General features: G+C 41.9%; 1 protein-coding gene across 1 annotated transcript; it reads left to right on the forward strand.

Moving 5' to 3' along the window:
• Positions 1–1,768: 1,768 nt before the first annotated feature.
• Positions 1,769–24,996, forward strand: LOC104464454 (nuclear receptor ROR-alpha-like; the record flags this gene model as incomplete). The annotated part of the gene is made up of 4 exons (XM_010077165.1): positions 1,769–2,057; positions 14,164–14,312; positions 22,801–22,942; positions 24,601–24,996. Coding segments are annotated over exons 1-4 (976 nt in total), but the record flags the coding sequence as incomplete, so codon positions are not given.
• Positions 24,997–25,665: the final 669 nt, after the last annotated feature.

The raw sequence follows: 25,665 nt of genomic DNA on the forward strand, positions 1-25,665 counted from the left end.
CGCTTGTGCGGCGGGGCTGGGGCACGGCTTGGTCATCAGACGGAGAGGGCAGGGACACAGCTGTCTTTTTTCTGTCGCGTTCTCTGTGTCATCTGTGGAGGTGAAGGCGCAGTGTAGGAGCCAGCAGAAGACCAGTTTGTTCATTGTGTTTCTAAACTTGCTTTTCAGTCCTCTGTTGGAAACAAAGAGGGTTGTTTAGAATTTTAAAGGATTTTTGTGGCAAGAGAATCGATTGTATGATATTGAGAGAGGCTGCAGTCAAGACCTGTCATTTGCCTTACTTTGCAAAGAGCAGCCTGGTCTCTTGCAAACAGTACTGTGCGTCTGTGAATCCAGAGAGTGTGTTCTCACCCAGTCCTTTACTAGACCGAGGTGGGTGTTTGGTGCCTCTGGCTTCTCACCCTGCTGATTTGCTGGAGATGGCCACTACTGTCAGAGCTGCCCAGCTGGTGTCCGTGACACCCTCAACTCCATGGAGTCTTTTCTGATAGAATAGTTACTTGGTTTGCTTGTAGTTGTTATTTTAAATTTGGTATCTAAGCATGTTGAGGTTTTATTGGTACTATTCCTTCCATAGCAATACTGGTTACTCCAGGCATTGTTTAAAAGGGTTTTGGGGTTGGGTTTTTTTTTGGTTTTTTTTTTTTTTTTTTTTTCATTTCTTAAAGAGAGATTTGGCTTAGAACAAAATGAGTAAGGGAACAGAATTGGGAAACCAAACCCTTCCTTTCCCTTTTTGAACATCTCAGTTTTCCAACCTCAAATAAGTACATGAAAGGGGTTTAACAACTTTAAATTGGATTTTGGAATGTCAGATGACTCTAATAGCCTTTGTACACAAATAACAACAGAAGAGCTGATTATTGTTTCTGGGCTCTGCGATGCACTTATGTAATCATTAATCTTGGCACTTCTTTATCTCCAGCAGATTAGGAGGCCACTGTCATTTTGAAGACTGCCATTAAGTAGACTTTGTTAGTGTTTAAATATGTGAAGCTTAACTTTAAGCTTCTTTAACGCATGCGATGGAGGTATCCTGTGCGTACAGCGTTGCAGGAGAGCTGTCCTAGTAAGTTTCGGTCACATATCTGCTGCCACAGTCTGACCTCAGCCATGGTTTTATGTGCAGTGTTTGTTAATCAGCATCTGAAGACAGTCTGAAAGCTTTTTAAGCGTAAAGCATTAATATATCTGTGTGAAACAGCAAGCAAACTTGCTTTATCTACTACCTTTCAGCTGGTTTAATCACTGAGAGGCAGGAAATTAAATGCTACAAAACGAGTAGGCAAAAGAAAGGGTTTTAATGAAGGCTGTAGTACCTAATCTAATTGTGGGGAAGGAAGAGCTTTTGCTAGACCTTTTCTTTTCACAAGCTTGTAATTTTCTGAAACGTGTTAGTGAGCAACTGCATTTTTTTTCTTTCGTGATCCTTGTCACGAAATGAAGATGGTTTTCAGACACTGAGGAAAGTATATATAGACATCATGAGGATATAAAGAAGCCCAGAAACAGAGCCATGTCCAGGGACGTGGTGTGAGACAACATGAATATATGGTTTGAAGAACATGTTGGGAAAAAAGCTTTCTCTCTGGCTGTTTGATAGACTGATGGTGGTTTTATTTTGTTGAATGCCAGAGCCTATAAAATTTCCATCTCCTCTGATACCACCCTGCATGTTTTCCCTCCTGGTGCAGTTTCTGGGGACAGGTCGTAGCATTTTCCTTCTGTGCCCTTCTGCAAGAGAACATCCGGGGGAGGAGAAGAACGCATGCTGGACTGCAGAGAGGCAGAGCTGGCTGCCCTCCTGCAGCTTCCCCCGGTCCACGGCCAGCCGGGCGGCCCCAGCCGGCTTCATGGGGATGAAGGACTGTTGTGTAACTTCGTGAAAGTCAATAAAGTACCACTAAGATTACAAATAAAAAAGTTCTATCGCCATGAAACCGGAGTGTTGCAGTCAGTGGTCGAGAGAAGGGAAGGGTGTCAGTTTGGAGTACGATGGAAGTGCCTTGTAAAGCCCGTTCTAGGCGATGGGGGACCGGTCCAGAAGCTGCGAGTAGGTAAGAATTGTCACTAGCAAGAAGCATGAGTGGCCATGCTTAGCGCAGCGTGCGCAGGTGTCTGTTGCTACAGACCTGCGTGGTAGCAGGGTCTGGCCAGTGTGCGTACAACCCACCCGGGCTGGCTGAGCAGATGGTCAGTGTGTGGGGAGCGTGGAGGTCTCCTCAAAGCAGTACCGTCAGGTGTTCAGAGAAGCTGTACAGGTGTTAGGGGACAGCAACAGCAAAATGCTGCTCTGCATCAGTTTTCCACTGTCCAGGCTGTCTTCCAGGCAGAAGTGACATAGCCTTCCTCTTGATCCCACGTATACATCAGTATTTTTTCCCTCTGAGATGGAGCAGGGGCTGAAAGAAGCATCTTTCTTGGAGAGGAAAACATGGTTATTTGTTCAGCAGAGGATTGACCCTGTATCACAAAAGAGGCTATAAGCTGCTGATAGTGCCTGTTCTTTCTAGTGGCTTAATATGTGTGTGAAACATATATCAGCTGTAAACCATTGATTGGTTTTGTACTTCAGTGACATTTTCTTTTAAATGGAGGAACCATAGGTAATGTAATCTATTTTTTGCTCCCTCCAAAACCTAGGGGAGTAGCTGAAGCTATGCTGGCTGAGGATGTGGCTTCCTCTGGAGCGTCCCTCGGTTTCATTAATCCTCTAATGACCTCTGCAGAGGACTTGTGAAGAGGAGCTGTGACAAAACAACACATACACGCTAGAAGCAGTGGCAATGGAAAGCATCCTTGGATAAAAAAAAGTGACCTCGTGCCAGCCAGAAGGATGCAGGATACAGACTTTAGAAGAATCTCTTTTGTGGGGTTTGAGGGAAGCTGGTTCTGGTTTGCCTCTAATGGCCGCACGTCACAGGAGGAGTTGCAGAATTCAGGCTCAGTGTTGGCTGCCGTGTGAATCCAGACAGGAGGTGTCGGAGGGAGTTAATAAATGAGTGAGTGCGGCTAAAAGGCTTTTTGCTGTTTAGAGTTCTGAAGTTCGTTTTGGTTGTTATTGTTCATCTCTCAGATGAATCATCTGAAAATGAAAATTTAAACTAGACATTTAGAGCGCACCTTTGTGAGAAACTAATGATTCTACTTGGCATACAGCATCAAAGGAAGCCTCTTTAATGACATCAAATTCTTGTACAGCCAAAAAGAAAAAGAAAATATCTTAAAAATGCAGATGTAGTCACTTCAGAACGATGGAGTTTCTAGTCTTTTTTTTTTTCTTTCTTCCTGCAACTTTTTCTTCTAGAAGTAAATTCAGGTTTTGAGTGGTTTTTCATCGGAGCGCAGCTCTCTTGTAGGGAAGTGACTTCTGCGCCAGCCGTGTTTGCCTGGCCGTGACTGAATTGTTCAAAGTCCCATTTCTCAATACACGCAGTGACACATCCTGCAATTTCTGCAGAGGCCAAACCCTTAATAAAACGTGTGCAGCCTGGCACAATGGCAGGACGAAGCTGAATCATGACAAACGCTTTGTATAAAGGGACACTTACCTTTTGGGTTCCCCCTGCTTTGTTCCCTCTCCTGCATTCGTTCCATTTTCCTTTTTCCAAACTGGCTGTTGCTGTCTCTGGGGAACTAACTGTTAAAGTGGGACTTGCCTTGGCTGATACTAAGTACAAAGGAAAGTGTGTGTGTGTTGTGACAGAGAACATGTGGCGGTGATGGGTTGCTAATCGGAGACAACCTGCTAAGCAGTAGTACCAGGAGGTACCTACAGCGCCTGATGTGCACGTGAGTGGAAGGAACGGAAGCGCAGTGTTCTGCACGGCTGCCTGGGGACGCAGCCTGGTGGACTCAGTGTGCCTGCAGTGGTTCCAGAACCTGTCACCTTGGTAATTAATATGGTTGAAGTTGTTAATAATTTGACACAATGTTGCAAGGGATTAGCTTTCCCAGGTGTTGTTTTGGTTTTTTTAATCTAGTAACTGTAGGAGTCATTTGGTTTGTGCTAGTGGACAGCCTAACGAGACCGTTGAACTGAGGTGTAAGTTTGCAAATGGACAGTGCAAATGTACGTAGCTTCTTCACAAAATCAAATAAATGAGGTTTCCTATTGTATAACAGGAAGTCCAAGACTCTCTACGTACCCTTTTACGGCTGTTATAAAAAGCTAGTAAAAGATCCTTCCTTAGTGAAGGCTAGTGCCATTTAGGTAGCAGCTAGGTTATGGCGTAACCCTGCATACAGCAGCTGTACGCTGTCCTGTTGCAATAGGGACTCAAATGGTTGCCTTCAGAGTGTTGATCATTTAAGACTGTTTGCAACCTATGGAAAATACTTCAGGTAAAGGTGGTTGTGCTGCGATACTTCCAGCTGACTGGCTGAAGTGGTGCTTAAAACTGATGAGTGGTTGGCGAGTTGTTCTTTGTTTTCCTAATGCAAGCAAATAAACAGAAATACTGAGATGTTTCCCTAAGCCGGTACATTTAACCAGGGAAAAGAAAGTGGGAAGGCAGCGTTGGAGTTAACAAATTCCCATCTTCAGAAGGCCAGGTCCAACACTCGAGAACAGGACATGTCATGTAAAGTGGTGGCTCTGTGCATTAATCTGTGGAGCAAGTGTCAGGAGTCATTTTGATTTTTCACTCCAAAACGCTGCATTATTAAAAGACTTTCTTTATTAAAATCAAGTCTTTATTAGCTTCCTCCAGAGAGTGGGGAAATTGGACAGAAGTACAAATACATTCAGCTTTTCAGTACAGGTTTCTTTTTGGTGGGAGGGAGGAGAACGCATTTAGTATTGTCCAGCTCGCTCCAGCACACAAACGTGCTCTGAATTATGTTCTGCTGCAAATGTCACTTTTTTTTTTTCCTTTCTATTAGTGCTGCAAAATGACAGACTAACGTACAGACCCCAGGAAGGAGAAATCGGTGTAGATTTCCTTTGCCCAATGTAAGAGAAAAAAAAGTTGCAAAGACTGCAAGAACCCTCAGTGTGGTTGAGTGCATAAGGGCACTTTCCCTGCCTCAGAGTGCACATGTGTTTTGGCCTACCAGCTCACTTCTTTTTTTTTCCTTTTTTTCCTTTTTTTTAAAATTTGTCAGACAACATGCATTGGTTTGTTCTAGCAGCACAGCGGCATGGTATAGATTGCATCGTAGCAGAACTGTGCTTATGCCCCTGCTGCAGGTGTTCCTCTTCACAAATGCCCACGGTTAGCGGTTATCTGTAGGAAGACATCAGGGAATGTCAAAACCTGAGTGAACTCTAGAATCCTGTAAAAACATACAGCAGGGACTGACAGAAGCACCAGCTGGCAGCTTACTGAATAAGTGCAGTAGCAAATCAGAGCAGAAGAAGTCAGGGCTGGCAGGTACTGTGGTAATAGCTCACACCTGTGTTGCTTCTAAAACTTGTGTTTTGTGTAATTTTGTCGAGCAATGTTTTGTAGCTGTGTAACTAAACCTGTAAGCTTTATTTTTTTAAAATGCTGGAGATTTGTTTTTCTGCTCACTAGTTGCTTGGGTCATAAGACCAAGACCCAAGATTTGGCAGTACATACCAGTCACCTAAGATAGCCGGAGATAGAGCTGGAGATAAAGAACGATTATCCTGATTACATAGATAGAGAAAATGAGACACCAGCTAGCATCCCCATTCACACAGAAAATCAGCACTAGAATGAGGGTTATAGTATCTATTTCCTGACATGCCGTTCAGGGCTTTGATTATACTATGTTTCATGAACGAGTCACATGATTGCAGCGTGAGTGTGTTTTCTTGTGAAAAACTATTTTTCTGAATTGCTTTATTTAACAAGAATTACATTCAGCCTCGTCTTCTAATGCATCATCTTCCAAACCACGTTCATCATAGCCAGAATAACTGAAGAGGGGAGTCAAATGGTTCCGTGTTTATTCATAAGCACCTGAGCCACCAAGAAAGAAAGTGAGAAGTCAAAATGTTATGGGACGAAGCAGGTGGTTTATGAAATTTGGAAGCCTTTTCTGACCATACTGAAATAATCAAACTAGTCTTGAAATGCTTTGGTTTTGAAATGCACAGGACCCTGCATAGCGACACTTTTCATTCTTTCCCCATTCTTGTTCTTTGCTACTGAGTTTGGTTAGTGTGTCTTGTTACTGTGCCTGTGTTTTGTGTCTAGTGAATGAATTTTCTCCTCCACTATAAAAGGATGGAATTTGTATTCGGAGTTGGTGCTTTGGTTTTTCTTGATTTTTATCTTCTCCTCAAAAGGGCTAGTGTCGTTATTTTCTGTCTCACTGCAGTGTACATCTCTTGGTGTATTTTTCAGATATCAGTTTGATTTAAGTTCAGGAAAGTAGTAACAAAGCTGGAGCTTTCGGAACTCCCTAGACTTCACAAACTCAGAAGATGTTGAGGCTGTGAGCAACCTGGTCTAGTGGGAGGTGTCCCTGCCCATGGCAGGGGGTTGGAACTTGATGATCTTTAAGGTCCTTTCCTTATGGTCCAAACCATTCTGTGATTCTGTGATTCTATGTTAGTTGTATGCTCTGGGAGACAATGAGAGATTGATTCTCCAACAACTGCTTTTCTGTGCTCCTGGACAGCCGAACACATCTGGATGTGGCAGTCCTGATTATTTTCAGCCTAGGCTTGTGGTTCAGTGGTTCAATATTATAGTTTGGTCTGTGGCGTGGTTTCATAATGTGACCAGAGTCCCAAGATAGAGTTGTCTCTACCTGTCATTCCTTCAACAACGGAAATCAAATCATCTAGTTTTCAGCTGCAAACTAGATTGCTGGTCTTTTTTCCTCAAAAATGAAAGGAAACAATTGTCCTCAGTTCCTTGGTGATACAAATGCTGACATGCCCAGTTGCATTGCTGGGTCAAAAAAGAATGAGAATATTCCTGGATGGATAAAGCCAAGACAGTGGAGAAGTATACAACTGTTAGAAGGAAAATTAAACTTAGTGTTGCACAGGTGACTGAGAGGGAGCAAACATCATCTCCCCAGGTTCCTCTGAAAAAAACCCTAAATCAGTGTTGAGCTTGCTTGTGCTCCTAAACACTTGCAGAAGATTGTTTGTGTTGGGATTTCTTTTTGTTTTTTTCTTTATAGGAATTAAGAATATTATGATGGTCTATTGAGGTTTTTCAGCAATTTTCTATTTGAATATAACATTACAAATATACAGAGGCCTCACCACAACAACTTCACAGAAATAGTTTTGTCTGTTAGAGAATCCAAACCATTTTCCATCTGGCTTTCTTTCATTAGGTGCTAAGTGTCATCACTGAACCCAGGGTTTCAGGTAATAGCAAAGCTTTAGTACTTTATGTTTGTGTAAGGAAAATCTCCTGGGTTAAAGCAAAACAATAAACATAAAGGCCAGTGGTCCTGGCATGAGAAGGTGAGCTCTTACTGCCCCGTTCCCTTTTACGTGTCCAAATCAGTCACAGAGGCCGAAAGATTGATTCCTAAAAGTCAGTGTTGTGAGCCCGCAAGCGCTCAGGTTGTTCCATACTATTCATCATGCATCTCTCTGATGCATACCCTTTGAAGCGGAATGTTTTTCACGTTACGGAGCGCTGCGCAGTATCAGGTGACCCACTGAGAGCGATCCAGCTGTGTTCAGGCCCAAAGATCCAGTCTTGGCATTGCAGCATTTCTGCCCTGTGTGTCTGAGGTGTTGCTCATACTTCACTTTTAATTAATACTTTGGTGGCCATGTTTGTTTCTGCTCCACCCATCACACCCACAGACTTCAAAGGATTTGTACCAACATAACCTCAGTATTTATTTTATTTTATTACTGGTGTGATTTCCTGAGGAAACAAGACTTGGAGAGGTTGTTTATGTTTGTCTGGTTTTCTGCCCATCATCCCAGTCCTCCTCATTTCCAAAACCATTTCAGCCAAGCTCAAGACCATCGGCAGACCCAAAGGTGTGTTCCTACACATTTCATGAAAATTGAAAAACATACCCAGAAAGATGCCCAACTAATACTCCACCGAGGGATACTGCACAGCCCGAGCTCAGCTATAGGTGGGAGAATCGGTAAAGGAGAGGAAGACGCAAGGAATGTCCTGTGTGCTGGGAAGGCTCCTGCTGGGATTTCAACTTTACTGGGGACTGGAAAATCCAGCCATGAGACACAAATCTCTAGGATACTAGGCTTTGTTAGTTCTTCTCGGGAGCTATCCCATTGCCATCTCCAGCGGGCCTGCTGGTGGCCAGAGTGCTGTGACGGTGGGGATGGTGTATGGAATAAACACACCTTTCACACAAGAAGTGGGCAGGGAAATTCCATCAGCTCTTGATCAAAACACTGTGTGTTCTCAAAATGCCTCAGGCACCTACCAACCAGCCATCATCCTTAGAAGTACCCAGAGTTTAAGTATTTTAATGTATATGAGTGGGCAGATGGTCACTTGATGCAGTACGTGAGTGGGATGGGCAGAGCTGTGCTGCCGCTGGCTTTCTGTTTAGAACTGCAGCATTTGTAAGCTGCAGGTGTTCGGAGGCAAGTAATTTGCAGCCAGCTCCAATTACTTAGGGTACATGACAGAGCAAATTATTTAGGTAATGAAGCTGAAAATGCAGGAAGATTAGAATATTATATAGTAAAATCATTCCTTGTTAATTCAGTTTGTGATCAGATATTATGTTGCTTTAAATACCACATTACATGCAGTACCCTTGTTTGAGTCAATGAATATGGATGAATATGTCAGTGAATATGTATGCCTCCTAATTTAATCAATATACTTACAAACAGCACTAGCAGTGATGTCTGGCACAAACTGCATCCCTTTAGAAGCAGGCTAGCCCAATTTGTGTATGTCTCATTTATTTCAATGCCCTTCTGAATTAGCTGCAAAATTGTGCATACCCTGTGAAGCGGGGCACAGGCCAGCCACATTCAGGGAAAGGAATTTAAACCTTTCTTGCAGCCAAAGAAGGGATAACTTCTTGAGGAGTACCCTGAGACCCAGGAGATCCCAGCTGTAGTCCTGGATGTTGTACGTACCTGCATCTAGCCCCCAGGCAAGTCCTGCAGCTCAGCTAGCTATTTTGGTTAGGGTGCTCTCCCTAGAAAGCCCGTGGGTCAGAGAAGGATGCTCAGTGGCCATAGAGGTCTGAAAAAATAGAGACCGGTCTGGTAGACTAACCAGTACGTGCTGCTTCATGACTAAAAAAGGAATGTGGATACCTGGAGTTTCTTGATACTGCTGCCCTGAGGGCTGGCGGGCAGGAGCTGTGATGGGGAACGCCATAGAAATGCTGGTGTCTCGGTGGTGCCTGTGTACGCACAGGTGGGGAAGGGAGCGCTTCCTACACAGGATTTCCTTTCCAGAAAATGCTCATTTTAAAATTTGGAAATAGTAAGAAGCATTAGGATTCACGTGACTTTCACCTACTAAAAGTTACGCTTGTGACGAAGGTATCATTAAATTCCTTCTCTGATGAGCAGACAGGAGGCACCTCCACTCCGGAGTTCATCCGGCTTGTCTCGAATGAGATGAATCATGCCCATTCTCCCTTTTTCCTTCTTGCTTTCTCTTGCTCCCTCCCTTTCTTTTTCTCTCTCTTTCATCCTCACTTCCTCATCACTCTAGAACCAGACAAGACAATTAACTTCAGCTAATTTCCTAACTTTCACGATAGCTCAGGCCACCTAGGGGAATATTGCTTAAAAGGCAACTTTTGCCTCCACTGAAGAGCCCTTCCCGCGATGCCAAATCTCAGCTTTCATACCTGTTGTGAGTTGGCAAAAATAATGAGATCTGTGTGAATGTACAGTTTTAAAATAACAGTGTGAATGTAGGAGGAAGAATGGGAAAATCCTTTTTCTGCCCACTAATAGGGAGGAAAAAACTTCTGTCTTTGGAAATAATTTTTTGTTTTGAAAAATGTTTTCTTCGGGGTGGACTGGTAATATTCTTTCCCCTGTGTTGAGGCTCAGTGTGTTTCTGCCTAAATGGCAGAACTGGGGAGAAAGATGCCCCATGCTTTACTTGGCTGTATGGGCTCTTGTGCTGATTGCAGTCTGCCCAAGGAGTCAGAAAAGAGGAAACTAAAGATGATGATGAGCTTGTACAGGGCATTTCCTTACAAATACAGAATTGGATTTTGTTTCTCCTCTACTGCTTAAACCAGACAAGGAATAAAGTAGCATTTCATGATGCGGGAATTAATAAAGAGGGAGAGGCTGTCTAGAGGGGTTGGTTGGTGGCGGGAGCTTGAAAAAGGCAGGCAAGCCCGGCGAAACTGTTCAGAATCGGGGAAAGAAGTGAAGCCTGGAGTAGGAGGGAATAAGGCACATTCCTCTGTTCCAGATGCCAGTGAAAGATGATGTTTAGCACTCTCTCTGGGTGTCTGGTAGGCATGTTCACTAGGAATTAGGTGGAGGCAATTGTGTAGTTTGAGCATACCAGAGCTACATCAGACAGTTGCCAAGTGGAGACACAGTGCATGGAGGGAGAAGAAAGGCTCGGGGGAAAAACACAGGCTTTTTCCCCTGTAATGCTTGGGCTCAAGTTCCTGTTTTATCTGACTTTGAGCAAATCAAAGAATCCCCATTCAATTTTCCTGCTGTAAAATGAGGATCATACGACATTACAGCAGAAGGAAGGTTACAGGACATGCCAGTGATAGGAACAGCTACATGTTAACATCACATATACTGAGAGAGCGTAGTGGATGTCCAGTGCCCCTTCTGATGGAGACGAGTTTGCCTTGTGTTTGATACTAGTTCATAACAATTACCACCTCTGGCCCTTAATGGTCACTTCTCTCTCTCAGGAGCTGTTTGTGTAGCAACTTGTTCGATGCTTGCGGTGGGTCTCTGCTTGAGCTTGCAGTTGTTGCTCTCGGTGGTCTGTCTGGGCTTTTATCCCTACTCACTGCTGCCTTTGGCACAGGACATCCTTGGCGGTATTCTGGAGCACTGTTATTTCAGGGTGTGAAAGATTCTTAGGCCTTTAATCTGGGAATACAAACTACATCTGTCACCTGGGTATCTGTAGCGGTTTCTAAGCAACCACAAGAGTTTATTTTTTTTCTGCAATTCATATTTAACAAATAATTTGCTCATGCATGAACCAGATTCAGCCTGAGCACCACCCCAGGAGACAGAAATTGTAAACTGTAATTTAGGCTAATTCTAGTCTAAAGCATGAATTAGAGTATTTTATATAATCTTGGAAAATACACCATATAAATATATGTAAGCATAGAATAGGTACAATTAATGTGAGCACAGCAGGAAGCTTTAAGTAACTCTGGGAATGTGAGAAACCAAGTTGGAACATATTCTTGACATGTAAAAATATTTCCCACCTGCCTTGTTTGCATAAGAACAAGGTTTTAGCAAGTACATATTTGCATGTCAAAGTTAAAAGTGGGGAAAATATTTTCACCCTCCTAAGAAAAATGCATAATCTCGGCACAGGCAATTAGCATTTAGTGAGTTTAAAGTATCTAAGTCCTTTCATGCTATATGGAAAGTGTATGAACTTGTGACAGGGATTCCATTCCAATGAGTTGATTTGCAAAGACAACCACGTGGAGCAGTAATTGATCTGATCTCTTTCCATGCATTAATTTGTAATACAATTGGTTGTGGCAGTCCAAAGCGATTGATGCTTCTGAGTTTCATCCCACTGTCCCGTATCTCAGAGTGAAAGGAGAAGTTGAAGTTTTAAATGCCGCGTGCTTAATGGAATGTAAGTACCTTGAAGATGTTGTAAATTCAAGGAAATCTGGAATTCTAGAATTATACCTAATTTTGTGCGGCTGCAAAACATTTTGTGCATTTTGAACTCATTATGGCCCCTTTTAGTAACCTAGCTTTGGGCCACCACTTGGAAGGCATGTTACGTTCCTTCAGAAACACTCTACAAATGTCCTGTTGCTTCAGGAGAAGGGATTGCATGGACAGGTGTCATGGGTGATTTAACCCATGTGCTGCAGACTGCAGATAAACAGGATCCAACTATATCACACCTATTCAAAATAAGGCAGTCACTGGGTATGTAACAGTGACATGTAAAAAATACATCGTCATGTAGCTGTGGAGATAAGAAGCCTTGTCACTGCCCCGTCAAAGGAGTTGGAGAAGACTGCTGATTCACTGTAGCAGAGTAGAAAAATAATCATTTATTGAAAAGGCACAACTGGGAATCGGTACATCTGTTCCAGAATTTGCCCTCAGGATTGCTCCCTGAATTTGAACTGCACATTACACAGATTTTGAGTTTCCATGAATTTCAGTCTCTTGTTCAGTTTGCTGATGTACAGTGGGGTTATACCACCCTTTCTGCTCGAAGCTTTCTTCATGAACATGTGCTGCTCTAGTAGTTATTAATGTAACACATGAATAAAATAGCATACACTTTATTTTTCCCTTTTATTGGTTCCCTTCCTGCTCCATTGTGCTTAATGTGTTAGCTAAGAGCAAAGTGAAAATTAAAACAGTTTTTGCAGGACTGCAGGGAAGAAGTATTTACTTTCTTAAGTGTCCTAAACAGACCTTTTAATTTCAGCCTGTCATTCTGTTGCTGCGGGGAAGGTGGGGGATTAAAGGTCAGCAATGCCAAGATCCTTATGACGGAAGCAGATGCAAGTAGTATCCTGCTGTATGAAAATATTTTGAAAGCTGCTGATACAGAACTGTCAGGAAAACAGCGATGTAGTCTCATAGCTGCTGGGCACTGCTTTCCTCAGCAGGGCATTTGAGCTGCTGCTAGGTTCCTGGGAGCAAATGGGTACTATTCGGGTGCTACTCAGCCGCTCTGATCACCACATTTGATGAGGATGTTTTGAAGGAATATTTCACTGCTGCACTAAAAGTATTCTGGTCCTCTAGTTTATAGTTATCTTACAGTTTTGGCCCGATCCTGAGCCGTGATGCTGGGCTGCAATGAAACAGAGCACACAGTACCACTGGAAAACGATTCTTGTTTAATAATAAGCAGTGGGTTAGGGAGTTAGTGGCTGTTTGTAAGAGTGGACAGGGCTTTTAGAGAACAGTGTCGAGAGTACACCTGAAGTTAAGCAAATATATTGTAAGACAGTCTTAGATGCGATTTTATGTGTTGTCACAGTCTGGATAGCCACAACCTGGATGAAATAAAAGCTCTCTGAAACAGCTGGGCATCTTGTGAATGGATTTCAGTTCCTCGCAGGAGATTAACAGCACTTCTGCTTGTTAATATATCACAGAGACGCAGCAGGAGTTGTGTTTGTGTTCGGACTAAGCTGGTTCAGGAAAACTAACGTAGCCTGATTTGCAGCAGAGAAAGGGCTTTCTTGGGGTTTTTTGGTTATCTACCTAATGCGTTCAGTCTGTGTAAAATGTGGACTTCTGGTCTTTGATGCTGTAAAGCACTGCCTCCATACGGTCCTATCCAAAAAGACTTGGTAGCAAAACGAGCGCAGCCATATACTCCAAAAGCAGTTGAAGAGGTACTCCTGAGCATACAGTCCCTCTTAAACCCATGTGTTCAGATGGGAAGTTGCTGGGGCTTAGAGATAAACACAGAGTTTTTTATATGTATGAAGTTCAGTTTAAAAAATCAGGGCTTTCATATCACGTATCTCTATGGTATTTTCCAGACTGCGCCAGCTCCTTTGTTTTTTTGACTAGAATACTGCTGTATTTTCCTCCCTCGCTTGTTGTGATAGCTAATACCTACTGATAATTCACTTTCAATTCAGATATGGGAATTTTGGATTTCTTGTGTAAAATGAAGTTGCTCTTTACCTTGTTACCTCTCTTTTGGCTTGGCCAGCTGTGTGAGCTGGATGGCATGATTGTCACCCCTCTGGTAAAGGTGCTGCATTCATTTTCAGGCAGGGCAAACTTCAAAATTACCTCTTACGATCTCACAGGATTAAGACTGGAAGAAACCTTTCTAGTGTCATCTTCGCTCTTTGGCCAAAATATGAACTCTCCTATTCTTTTTGGCTTTGAAATGCTGATTCTAGCCTTCTTGTGGGTTCTTAAACACCTTCTCAAGTGACCCATTTTAATAACCCAAAAGCTATTATATAACGAGCAGCCATAATTTAGTCCAAAGCTCTAGGGGACCCTTGCAGTTCAGCAATGAATAGTTAATGCAGTATAATGTTTAGCAGGTTATTAGTTTTCACTGTACAAATGCTGATCAGGGAATGCTTTTATAAGGTGCTTAAAAGAAAATGTAATTAACTGGTTGCGTGCTTCTGTTGCAGCTCAAATTGAAATTATTCCATGCAAGATCTGTGGAGACAAATCATCAGGAATCCATTATGGTGTCATTACATGTGAAGGCTGCAAGGTAAGCTTCTAAAATATTAAGTCCTAAAACAGCATTTAGCCTTTTGATAGTGATTATTTCCCTTCCTTTTTTAAAGAGCAAGCATTGCGCCAAAGTTGGATGTGTGTATTCTGTTTCAAAGAATATGAAATCAATTGGGGATTCTGAAGTACTGGTTTTGTTTGGGTTTTACATAGGGCGTTTTTGTGACACACACACACACACGTGTACATGTATTTCAGGACAAACTTCAAAAATCATGCAGTTGTGCTGAAAACAGTCTCTCTGTGAATAAGCAGAAGAGGTACAGAAAGGTGATCTGCCCCTAGCTTACCACAAAGAATCTGTTCTGTGGATTCACTTGAGAGGGACTTCCTGGCTTTCTCGAAGCTCCCTCTCCATTTCTGGATTGTAAATGGCTACGAAACTGTGCTAATATAGATGAGAGTTCTCAGACTTCTCAATTTTCTTTCGTAATCTGCTACAGTTACAAATTATTCTGTTTGGTATGGAAGATGCGTTGCACAAATAGCACATGCTATTGGCGTTCAGCGCACTCAGGCCTTCCTGGAAGCAGTGTCTATTCCTTGCAGTGTGACCATTGCTGTGTTAAGTTTTAGGCGTTGGATATTTTCCTGGATTTGTACCTTCAGTAAGTAGAAGCATTGATATTTTGGTTAGTTTGTCTCTCACAACCAACAATTAAATCGGACAACGCTAACACTAGCCCAGAGCGCTGTGAAGCTAATCACTCCTTTTATCACTAGTACAGAATGGGAATGACACCGTGTGCACAGCTGTGCTCTAGCTTGTTGCTTTCTTCTTGTATGTACGTGTTGCAGTCCCATGCTGATAGGTTTTTCTACTGTTAATCTACACTTTAGGTGTGAAGAATTTAATTTATGACAGTTTTTAGTCTACTCTCCTGACTACCCGTCTTTAAAAAATAACTTCCTTGATTTCACATTAGAGATTTCTTTTGTGGTTTTCCAAGGAAGGTTTCTGTGTTTCATTAACACATTCTCTGGGTCTCATGGAAGTATTGGTAAGAAGAAATTAAAAATAAATATATATAAGAATGTTAGAATGATACAGGACAGCACCTTCTGCCCTTTGTAACTGCTGTTGCTATGGAAAATGCAAGAAGGGCACTAAAAATGCACTGATAAGAAAGAGGTCACTTTTTAATGTGGTTGAGCAGCATTTATGAAATTTCAGCCATGTGAAGTGGCAGAGATTTGCAGTGAAAATTGTGCTGTATAACTGTCTTCTCAAAGACTATCAAGTTATGTTCAAGGTGCGAGACCTCTTTAATCCTTAAATGCCCTGGGACATGTATACCCGAGAGAATGCCTCAGGATCCACGATGAACCTTGTTGTCAACAGACTGAAGTTAGCAGAACGCTAACGCTCGCCTGTGCAGAAAACAGGCCCTTCTCAACACGGATTGCTGCAGAACAGGAACAGGCTGCCAAAGGAAAGGAAAGTTGGCAGCTGTATTATCTTTTGCTTCATCGTCATGCAGTTCTTCGGCCATGCCTTCTTCTAAGTCCTGTATGTGAGGAAAGCCCCCACCAAAAGGGGCGGGATGGCTGCATGCAGAAAGAAGCACCAGAGCGCAGCACGCTCACAGTCCCCTGCGTTAGCGCGTACGCTGGCAGGCACCTGGCACTGCGGGCAGGAGACAGCATATCCATCCAGCCTTCCTCCATCAGTCACTGGACTTTCCTGGGAATAAATGCAAACGCGAGTTATTGGGAGAAAAGTCCTTTGTGTACCTCTGGCAGTCAGAACAACAGATGCTAGCCTGACAGCAAGAAATGCCTGTGCAGTTCCTTATGTTTGAGAGTTTTCCTGCTTCTGAGAATCCCACCAGAACACTCAGCTGGTGGGAGAGGACAGAAGGGAAGGCAAGCAGGCAAGTATGGTCAGCACACTGAAACCCGTTTGAACCTTGGAAGCAGAATGTGCTTGAGTAAGACAGCGTGAATGAAGTTCGGCATTTTTTCCTCCTGGAGTAACAGAATGAAGTTTTCAGGTCATACGATTTCATGCAGAATTTCAAAGCCAATGAATATCAGCTGAGTTAAGGAAGTTATTTCCCCTTCAGGAGGGGTTATTTCCCTTTCAGGAGGGAAATAACACTGAAGCTCACTCTTTTTAATGCCAGATCCCAGATGACCTGCAAGTAGTGACAGATAGGAGAGCGTTAGCAAGCACAAGTCACAGGAAGCGTTTAAATGATCATGGCCTAGGACAGCATTTAAAATGCCCTACTGTAGCAGATGGATTTTGTTTGTGCTACACTCTTCCACGGTAATGTCAACAAAGTCTCACCCAACAGAACTATTTTGGCTGGTGAAGAAGTTGGCAGGGCTTAGCTTCTGCCAAATGAGCCAGGTGTGTATTGGTATGGTTTTTTTGCCAGCTTTCCTGTGGCTATGATCTCGGCAGGTTTGAGCATGCTTACATTGCTCTTCATGTTAAGCTAAACCTTCGTTTGTAAAAAGTACTTTGCTGTGAAGACCTAGCTCCCAGTCCTGCACTCTGATTCCTGGAGCCAATGTCCTGCACCAACAGACAGTCCCAGAGGAGTCAGTGAGGCTCTGCAGAGGTGCTGCAAACCCATCCATGTGCATCAGACTGCAGGATCAGAGCCTCAGCCATCAGCAGCGAACAGATGTGCTGCTGCCCTCTCAAGCCAGCCCTGTCGAGAATGATCTACAGGCAGCAAGAGCAGCAGCAGCAGACTGGGATGTTTTCCAGCTCTGTTTTTCGCTACAGTTTGTGGGAACGTTAATGTTACTTAATAGTAATGTTAACTTAAGCGGGACTGTGTGAATACTAATAACCACCAGAAATAAATTTACTTAAAACCTGAGGTTTGAGTTGCAAAGACTTACTTTGCAATCTTAATCTGTATCATGTCTTAAATCACAGACAAGCTTTTGTCAAATTGACTTTTGCTGATCCTGTTGCTCTTCTACAGGTTTGTGACCCTTGCATTTCACATAAATGAAAGTTTTCTGACCAGTTGTTGTTGTTGTTATATTGTGTTTCACATAACTAGAATCAAAGATTAGTAATGAAGCCAATTCGTGTTTCTTGATAAGTTTTCATTTCCTACTTTCCTGTGATGTCACTGGCTGTTCTTACGAAGTCAGTGGCTCTGTTTTGCACAAACATCATACTTCTGACCCATTTGCCTATTTAGCTGAATTTCAATCTGCCTTTAAACGATAAAACTTAATACCCCCTTCTCTTCCTCCCCCCCAGTGGAAAAAAAAAAAATAAAACAAACCACATTTTTAGACAGGCTCTGTTTTATACTTCCATCTAGGAGGGCTCCTGTGGCTTATTATAAATGAAAAAAAAAAAAATTAAAGAGGGGTTTTTTGTATCAGACCATTGCTGACACCCAGTATACAACATTTACTGGGGAAAAGGGAATATGAGATTAGTCATAGAAGACTTGTACTCAGAAGCATGGATGAAGAATGACACAAAGACCATACTGCAGCTCAGAAATAAAAGTTTATTCTCCTGTGTAAGATTGGAAGTATTGCTATTGTAGTAGCACTACTGAAAAAACTAGTATCTGTATGGAGTACTTCCTCAACCGTTAGTTGTGGGAACCTCTTAACAAACTTTTGCTCTGTATTAGGGACCATGCTGAGAAAGGAGACTGGTTTGTACACATTGGTATTTTTCTCTCGTAGCTTAAACTTGAATCCTGATCAGCCTTGTCAGAAAATATGTGAATGCTTCAAAAGCACACAGCAAAGCATTTAGTTTGAAATTAAGTTTCTGTTAATGAACTTTTTTTTTTTTAATTACTTGCTTTTTCTGTCAGTAGTGTTAGTTCATGCCCAGCTGACCCACAGATGCAGCAGTGTGATCCCTCTCATTACTTGACTGTGTGCAGTTGGTCTCATAAAACTTGACAGGCAAGATGGGGACGCACTTTTGATCAGGGAGTGCAGCGATAGGACAAGGGCTAACAGTTTCAACCTGAAAGAGGGCAGATTTAGATTCTATATGAGGAAGAAATTTGTTACTGTGCAGGTGGTGAGGCAGTGGCCCAGGTTGCCCAGAGAAGCTGTGGATGCCCCATCCCTGGAGGGGTTCAAGGCCAGGCTGGATGAGGCTTTGAGCAACCTGGGCTAGTGGGAGGTGTCCCTGCCCATGGCAGGGGGTTGGAATTCGATGGGCTTTAAGGTCCCTGTGATTCTTTGAACCATCCATGCAGGGTATTTCTGGGCATTTCTCATATTTTCAAAGGTTTATAGGTACTGGCTTTTGTCTCTTGTGTCTTTTAAGACCGAAGATGGTCTCGTTCATTGTAACTACAAGGAATGTCCGTGTTTTGTTACTTCAGGAAACAATAGCTGGTGTATTGTCACCTCCCATCTTGCATTACTTTTGTTCATTCATTTCATTTATTCACTTTCTTTACTAGCCAATCTTTTGTTACTCTGTTAAACATGGAGTTTCATCTTGGCATTACAACATTTACCTCAAATTCATGCTTTTGAAGTTTTTCTTCATTTTTTGCCCAGACAATTTCAAACAAAACATGTTAGAAAAGAGATGAGCCATGTTCCAGAAAGGGCTAGTCAGAAGCCTTGTGTAACCTGATAAACACAGTCTAACTCCCATCATTATTACATACCTAAAACTGAATTTTTTTTCAGTTTCCAGTGGCACTTTAACTTTGTTATCAAATACCTTATTAACAAAGGCCATTAAACAATGTTGTCACAGCATTCTCTTCCCTTTACAGCTAAAATATGTTCTCATTGTCATGAAATGGTTAAAAATCCAGTTTCAGTGCTCACCTGTCTTCCATGACAGTGTATTTTTCTGATGTTTCTTTGAAGAAAATTTGCGATAGTATGCTTTAGAAAACAGTAGAAGAATGAACCCCCCAACTGATTGTTAATTGCTCAGAATATTGCAAAACTTAATGATACGTGGAAGTCTTTAAGTATTAGCCATAAATCATGGGATTATGAATAAGCCTTTGTTGTCACAGACTTGCATACAGTCATTCCAAAACGTCTGCCATTAGGATGCAGCGAGGCAGCTGTCAGCTGTTTTCTTGTAATTAAACAGCCAGTGAGCAGCTAATTAAGACATATGTGTATACAGAAGTGGAAGTGGGTATGTTAATGAACTGTAGGAATCAATTCATTAAATGAAAATTTGTCAAAAGACCAAACATGAGATCAGCATTTCAGCTTGTGCCCCAGTGGAGAGGGAGTCTGTGCTGTGCCGTTTGGGACATGAGGGAAGCACAACTGGCTTTCCCCCGCTAAGGAGCGAGCTTAGACACACACATCTGTAATACCAAGCCACTGAGCAGTGAAGTTATTAAAACTATTAATAGACTTTGCAAAAACTGCTATTTACATTTCAAAGTTCTTTTCTAACACCTTGTTATTCAAACTGACTTGCAGATGAAAAGTTCTTGTGCCCTTTTTTCCCAAATTTGATTTATTGGCAGCATATGAAAAACCATATATTGTGTTGTATATAAATAGGAGTCTGAAACGCAGAGATGAAGCTATGGCTTGTAATCTGCTCTGCTCTTCTCCTGGCACTCTGTTAATACATCTACATAAAAAGAGAGACATGCAAAGCTCAATGACGCCTCATCAAAATCAGCCGAATTTTCTCCTGACATCAGAGGGAGGCAGGGCTCCGTGCACTCACAGGAGTGCTCTCTACCAGAGACCTTGGTTCAGACCGTGCCCTTGGCCACCGGGCTGTCACACGGTGACATGTTTTAGTGCAGCAGTAGTTTCATTCATGTGTTTGATCAAGAGGGGTCCATTCTGCCTGTGGCCCATTAGGCCATTGTCTGAATGTGAAATAATGATTGGGAACGTGTATGCAATTTAGAGCGTGTGGCCTGGGCTGGTTTGCATAGTGCTTGAATGTATGCATGTGTACCATGCATGCATGCATCCACCTCCTCCTTCCTGGTGGAAGAATTATAGTTAGCTCTGCGCCTCTGGCAAAAGAGAGGAAATAGAATACAGCATCTCTCCTTCTCATAATAAAAGGGAGAAAAAGGACAACCTAGGAAGAAACTTATATTTACTTATAGAAGGCTTCTGTAATAGGGACTTCCCCCCATGTCTTATAATGAACGACGTGAGAGCCCAAAGACCACCAAAAGGTCAGAAAACTCACAAGTGACAATAGAGAAGAACTTTGAGTGTAAAAAACCCTTCAATTTAACTTATTGTCAATCCAGTCCCAAATCTCAGATATGTCTATTTCTGAGCTCTAGACAAGTTTAGATTCATTTCTGAAGTTTAAGGCAAGGGGGTTTTTAGCTTTAGCTACTGCTGATGTTTTCAACATGCCCACATAAAGTTGTAGGGTTTGTTTTTAAAAGCACTCTACTACATCTCTGGTTTGAAAACTGCAAGTGCTTTTAAAGGCCCAAGTTTCAGGCAGTTCTGCTCTATTGAAAATTTAGCTTCAAGCTGTAACTTAGCTGGTGTATTGTACTCTTAAATGTACAGAGCAGCTGTGTCTCTAGGGAAAATCTGGAAAAGCAAAAAGACCAGTATTTTCTCCATTAGATTACTAAAAATAATCCTCAGCTTGACAAGAATATTCTTAATAAAGAGAAGTATGCCAGACTGGCAATACAGACTCAGTGTATGTCCCAGCTAAAGCAGACGTGTGGATCTTAGAGGTTATTGGGACAGGTTCATTTTACAGATTGATTAAGCTGACTTTCAGGATCTCAGTGGTGGCAGAAGATTTCATACAGTTCACATGTGAGCATGTCATTCAGTGCAACTGTTAAAGAGTTTGGAGAACTGAAATGTTAAGCGACTGGTAACGTGCAGATGCAGACCCTTGATCGGTAAGCCATTGGTCAGGTCGATACCTAATCCCATTTTTCTAGTGAAATGCATGGTACTTTCCTGTGTATTTGCGCTGGAGCGACAGGCTCCACTGAGGGTGCTAACAGAACTGGAAATTAAGCTACCTACTTACCTAAGAGTTGGTTCCTCCAGAGGGATCAGTCATGATGTTGGAATGGTAGAAATTTCCGTGTTATTTCAGGTTCCCTTTAGGGTGAAATGCACTTGATCAGAGCTCAGTATGTGCAGTACCTCCAGTCTCAGTGATGTTCATCTCACTATTGACAACCATTAAAAGACAGTTGAAAGTTTAATCATATAGAAACAAAGACCAGAATCAATGGGTGAGAAACAATGTACAGGAAAACAGGATTAAAGACAGTTTCCTCATTGTTTTTATACTCCATGTTTCCCTATTAAAGGTTTAATAAAAGGGGCGTATTTGACAGACTCGTACCCTCCTCATAACCTGGATCAGGGGGCTCAGTGTTTGTCATGTTTCTGTCTGCAGGAAGTTTGTTAGGAAGCCTCTTGTCATGCAGAAGTCCTTCCTGTTATTTCGCCAAGTGTCTGGACAGAGTGTCCACGTTCCAAGAGACTCCAGAATGTGGCCTTCAAATAAATAAAAAAATTGGTAAAAGTCCACCTTTAATTAAAAGGTGCCCAGTCACCCAGCCTTTCTGAGGATGTATTTTCTTTGCAGCACTGTTAATTAATCCATTATGTGGCAACATAAAACTAAAATACTGTGCTCACTGATCTCAAATGCCTCTTTAGAATGACTACATCTTTGCAGCATCCTTGTGAAGCAGGTATTACACACACACCAGCTTCTGTTTGGACAGTCTGTGGCAAAAAGATGAAAAGAACTTCAAAGCAAACAGCTGGCGTAGTCGTTAATAGCACGCAGCATTCTGATGGAGAGAACTAAGTTGTAACTGCTGCGTAACCTTCCAGCACTAACTTTCTTTGGAGATGGGTCTACTCATTGCAGTTTACTCAGAAAAGATAATACACAAAATCTGTTTCAGCTTCCCCCCTCTTTACAAATCTAAACCCTTGCATCAAGCTGAACAAAACCTTGGTTATCAGCATCAAACCAATTAAGAAAAAATATTTTTTAAAAATGTTCTTTGTAGAAGGAACTGCCCAGCATCATGCTCTGTATTTTTAAACACATACCTCAATTTGTGAGGCTGAAAATCAGAGCCTGCTGCTGTCATCTCCAAAGAGCAGAACAGCATAGTGGCTGTTGAATCTTCCCTATTTTGGAGATCTATGCTGACCCAGGAAAGATAGGATATCTCAGAAATCTAGATCTGTAATTAGTTTTCTCTCTTTTGGAAATAATTGGTGTGCCATATGTAGTATGGGATCTGTAAAATGAGTGAAAAAAATGTATAATTCCTTTACATGTCATAATGCTTTTTTAATGAACTGTTTCCTACTAGTTACTGGTTTTTGTTTCTACGAGAGGGAAAAAAAACCAAACCTCTCAACTTCCTTTAGTTGACTACAGTGCACCTGAATTTCAGTTTCTGTTAGGTATGCTATTGTTCAGAGTCTTTATTTGCTCCATCAGTTAACAACTCCTTGACTTGTATTTTGCAATTCCATTGCAGGGCTTTTTCAGAAGGAGTCAGCAAAGCAATGCTACGTACTCCTGTCCTCGTCAGAAGAACTGTTTGATTGACCGAACTAGTAGAAACCGCTGCCAACACTGTCGATTACAGAAATGCCTTGCTGTGGGGATGTCTCGAGATGGTAAGCTTTGCCGACACACAGATTAATTCCAGAAAGTGCAATAACGTTCAGTATATGTGTGTTCAACTAAACCAACATAGGATATGAAAGTTAATTGTGCATCGGGCTGATAGTTGAGATTGAGTGGTTTTTATATGTTGCTATATATTCACATAAATAGACATAAATCAGGGCATGTATGAAGTTCTTAGATTTATTCTTTTTCCTACTCATTTGTTATAGTTCCCAGTTACGAGCTTTGCCTCTTGTCACTTCTTGAAGATGCAGTTTTTAGTCTAATGTTAATATTTTATCTAATATGTTCATTCCAACTTAAGTGATATACTATAGTTGCAAGTAACACTGCTATATTGGTACGGATCAGAACTGTTTCACAATATACAGAGAAGCTGAAAAGTGTGTATAATGAATAATGGAAAAAATGCAGAGAGAAAATAGTGCAGTGTGTTTTCAAAGACAGAATACTGAAGAAAATGTGTTCCAGTGCTGTTAATATTAAGCTCAAAATTACACCTAGTGTAATGATGAAAACCCACTTCTGTAAAATGGAAGCTTATATAACTCAATTAGAGCTGGATTTGCAGCTGATACTTGCATACCTCCCCCATAGACGTAATGAAGCTGCCATCCCTTCCCAAATTTGAAGATCTGACTTTTTTTGCAATAGTGACAGCAACGCTCCATGTTCTACAAATACATATGCATTACAATGTATATGAGGCCCGATTAAGGAGATTGTTTTCAGATTACATTTACTTCTTGAATTATGTTGTCTTATTTTTTTTTATTGGGCATGAAACTAAAAACCCGAAACAGTTGATCATGTAATGATTAGTCCCTCGGACATGTTTGCTTTCCTGTAGAAAAGTACAAGGTGGTAGTCATCTTCCTAACCAGATCTTTTACAGCTGATCCAGATCCCAGAAATCACATACCATTTTCTTGGAATTCCCTGGATGTGCCAAACCAGTTGCTTCTGGCTCACGCCTAATAGTAACACTTCTCAAAGTAGTAATAATTTTGTGGAGAGATACACACGTGCATGCACACATGCATACACACATACACGTACACACAGTTTTAACACTGATTCATCAGGTAAACGTTTCTCCTTGTTACAGGAAGCTGCACCGAAAGCAGGTTCTGTGGTTCCTCCCATGTGCTTCGGTCCTAGCATCGATAAAGCTTGCTTTTGATACTCTCTGAGATAGACCCCAAGTGTTTATCATACCTAACTCTAGGTTCACGCTGTAAGATGTACATACAGCTGGCAGGAATTGGACGGTTCGTCTCAGGCCAGCATATTCTGTTGTAGCTTCTACTTTTCCAGCTGGGATTTGAATGCTGAAGAGATACATCTGTCAAGTTTGTTGGATGTAGAAGTGAAAATCTTTTTCAGTATAGAAATGGAAAGTTAATTAATTAAGCTAAAACAGTGACTTCTAGTGGTCCATGTACATAGCATGTTAAAATGGTGTTCTGAAGAGGAGATGCTGCAGCTACGTTACCTGTAACTGACAGAAGTGATTCTTGGGTCTGCCCACCCTGCTGATTTGCCTTTTATACTGTGTCCTTCGTGTAGTATTTAAAGACTCAAGACAATTAAAATGCAGTAGTGGATTTGTAGAAATGTAATATATTGTGTGTCTGTATTTCAGCTGTAAAGTTTGGTCGAATGTCAAAAAAGCAGAGGGACAGCCTGTACGCGGAGGTGCAGAAACATCGAATGCAGCAGCAGCAGCGGGATCATCAGCAGCAGCCAGGAGAGGCAGAACCACTAACACCAACATACAATATCACTACCAATGGGTTAACAGAGCTACACGATGACCTCAGTAATTACATTGATGGGCATACCCCTGAAGGTAGCAAAGCAGACTCTGCAGTTAGCAGCTTCTACTTAGACATACAGCCTTCTCCAGATCAGTCGGGTCTTGATATTAATGGAATCAAACCAGAACCAATATGTGACTACACACCAGCATCGGGCTTCTTCCCTTATTGTTCTTTTACAAATGGGGAGACCTCTCCAACTGTGTCCATGGCAGAATTAGGTAATGAGAGAGAAAAACTTCCATTTTAATTGTCTTAATAGTATCCTTTGGATTAAAGTGACAATTTAGCCAGGTGCTAGTGAGAATGCTGCTTCAGTACAGCTGTGAGCATGTACGGGCATTCTTCTGTGACGTGCACAATACCATAATCGAGGTACATGGTGAATACCTTATGGAACTTAATCAGCTCTAGTTTGCTTTTGTTTTCAGTCCTTGTAAAAGAACCCTTTGAATACTGATTAACAAGCTGTGCTGAGCAAACAGAGTATTTATTTGCAGATTATTTTTGAACTTTTTGTCTTCTTTTTCATTACCTCAGTACTCCTCTTTTCTAACAAAAAGTGATGAGGCTGATTTTCTTCTGCTCTCTACCTGTACCTGGGAAATATGAAACCAAAGCATCAGTCTAATCTGAGGGCTGTTCTTGCCACTGGCTGAAGTGAATTTGGACCCAGATACTTTTTTGAACATAGCAAGTTTTGATAATTTCCCTAAGAGCCTTATAATGACCACATTAATTAGCACGTTTTACTTTAAAATTTTCTCTGAATGATTACACTAGGGCTGAATTCCATAACTCTTGACTTTCCAACACCGGAGGTGCGAGTTAGCGCATGCTGCGTGAACTGGTTATAAGCAAACTGGAACAGGACGTTAGAGAAATGGCTT

Source organism: Pterocles gutturalis, unplaced genomic scaffold (assembly GCF_000699245.1).
Source record: "Pterocles gutturalis isolate BGI_N339 unplaced genomic scaffold, ASM69924v1 scaffold24953, whole genome shotgun sequence".
Taxonomy (NCBI): domain Eukaryota; kingdom Metazoa; phylum Chordata; class Aves; order Pterocliformes; family Pteroclidae; genus Pterocles; species Pterocles gutturalis.